At 35.1% G+C, this 1,570-nt stretch overlaps 1 protein-coding gene across 1 annotated transcript; it reads right to left on the bottom strand.

Annotated features, from left to right (window-relative positions):
• Positions 1–24: 24 nt before the first annotated feature.
• Positions 25–1,528, bottom strand: LOC117107128 (receptor-type tyrosine-protein phosphatase eta-like; the record flags this gene model as incomplete). The annotated part of the gene is made up of 3 exons (XM_033248686.1): positions 1,279–1,528; positions 810–1,106; positions 25–239 (listed from the first exon to the last, which is right to left on the bottom strand). Coding segments are annotated over exons 1-3 (753 nt in total), but the record flags the coding sequence as incomplete, so codon positions are not given.
• Between the last annotated feature and the right edge of the window lie 42 nt (positions 1,529–1,570).

Genomic DNA, 1,570 nt, shown 5'->3' with positions numbered 1-1,570 from the left:
TCCATTTCCAAGATCAATCTCTACCTGAATTGTATACAGTTCTCCTGGAACAAGATCTGTCAATTTTCTCAAAGCTGATGTTGTATTGCCAGTGTCTTGAGACATGCCTTCCCCTCTGCTTCCGCTTGTTGGCCAAACATAAACAGTGTATTTCAATGCAAATGGATTGTCAGGCCAAAGGATCTCAATGCTTCTTTCAGTGAAGCTCCTTACAAAGATTGTACCATTGGCAATAGCATCTAGAATTACAAAAACACAGGTTACAAATTAAATCATCAACTCCTCTCTTAATTCCAACTATAAATGGGACACTTTTACACTTAAAATGAAAGAAAAATAGCTGTTACCAATAAGGCCAACACCTAATATTTGAACTCTTCTATTACCTCTTATATACCTAGTATGCTCTTTTCATACAAACATAGATGTCTGATTTATATTCAGTAATTTTATGTCAAAATTTGGCATCACCGCTTGAGAAAATTAAGTGTGATGATCATTTTGATGCAATCTGATGGTGTTTCAGTGAATTCAATTGATGATTGGTCAATGGTGAGCATTTGTTGTCTACAAATTAGGTGAGTTGAACCGTATTTAACTCAGCTGATTCATTGCCAATAAACCGTAGATCTTTTCCGATTGCGTTGGGAACAGATACAAAGTGTAGCAAAAGTGTAGAAATCTTATGGAAAACAGACTTTAGTTTCCCCTAAATAGTGGACACCCTTACTACGAGGACACTCTTTTGGTCTCAAATGTGTCCACAAAATAGATGTTCCACTGTATTTAATTAGTGTTTTATATGCTACCTGTAATTTCTGTATGTGTTACAACTGAGCTATGCTCTTGTGTGTCTCCACTTCCCATTCTTGTCCTAATAAAAACTGTGTAAGTAGTTGTTGGATACAAGTTTGTAATTGTGTAAAAGTTGGTTCCTCTTTCCAGGAAGCCAAGGTTAACTTCTGAGCCACCATTCTCTTTGTAAGTTAAAACATAGCCGCCAAATATAACTTCAAGACCTCCTTCCACTTCAGGCTCACTCCAAATGAGTGTCAGTGTAGTAAGAGATGTGTTGGTAATTTCAATAAATGCAACTGGGTTTGGATCTACAAAGTAAGTAAAGAAGACATGAGGAATGCAATATTTACAATTATTTATAAAAGCCTACAAAAAAAATGTTAAAACTAAACTGGAAAAAACAAGAAAATATATAAGAACTCAACTGAATGCCAAAAACCAAAAAACAACTTAGAAGTGAAACTACGGATATTCACTTACTTGTTCTTTGCAAAACAATTCCTTCTTCAAAGCTGTTGTTACCTCGTACAGTTATATTAAACAACTGACCTGGTGTCAATCCAGTAAATTCAAATTGTCGGTCTCCGGTATGTTCAATACTTTTACTATCATTACTAGAGACTGGGGTTATCACTAAGATGTAGCTGTTCTCACCACTGATCTCTCCCCATGTGATAGAGATGCTATCATTTGAATAAGAATGTACCAAGACTACTCCCATTCCAACTGGAACTGTAATAAAATAATAAAAATTCATACAATACAAAATTAA

Source organism: Anneissia japonica, unplaced genomic scaffold (genome assembly GCF_011630105.1).
Source record: "Anneissia japonica isolate Jap-2015-1 unplaced genomic scaffold, ASM1163010v1 scaffold10774_len1570_cov247, whole genome shotgun sequence".
Classification (NCBI taxonomy): Eukaryota; Metazoa; Echinodermata; class Crinoidea; order Comatulida; family Comatulidae; genus Anneissia; species Anneissia japonica.
This window is presented reverse-complemented; position numbering and strand designations above follow the sequence as displayed.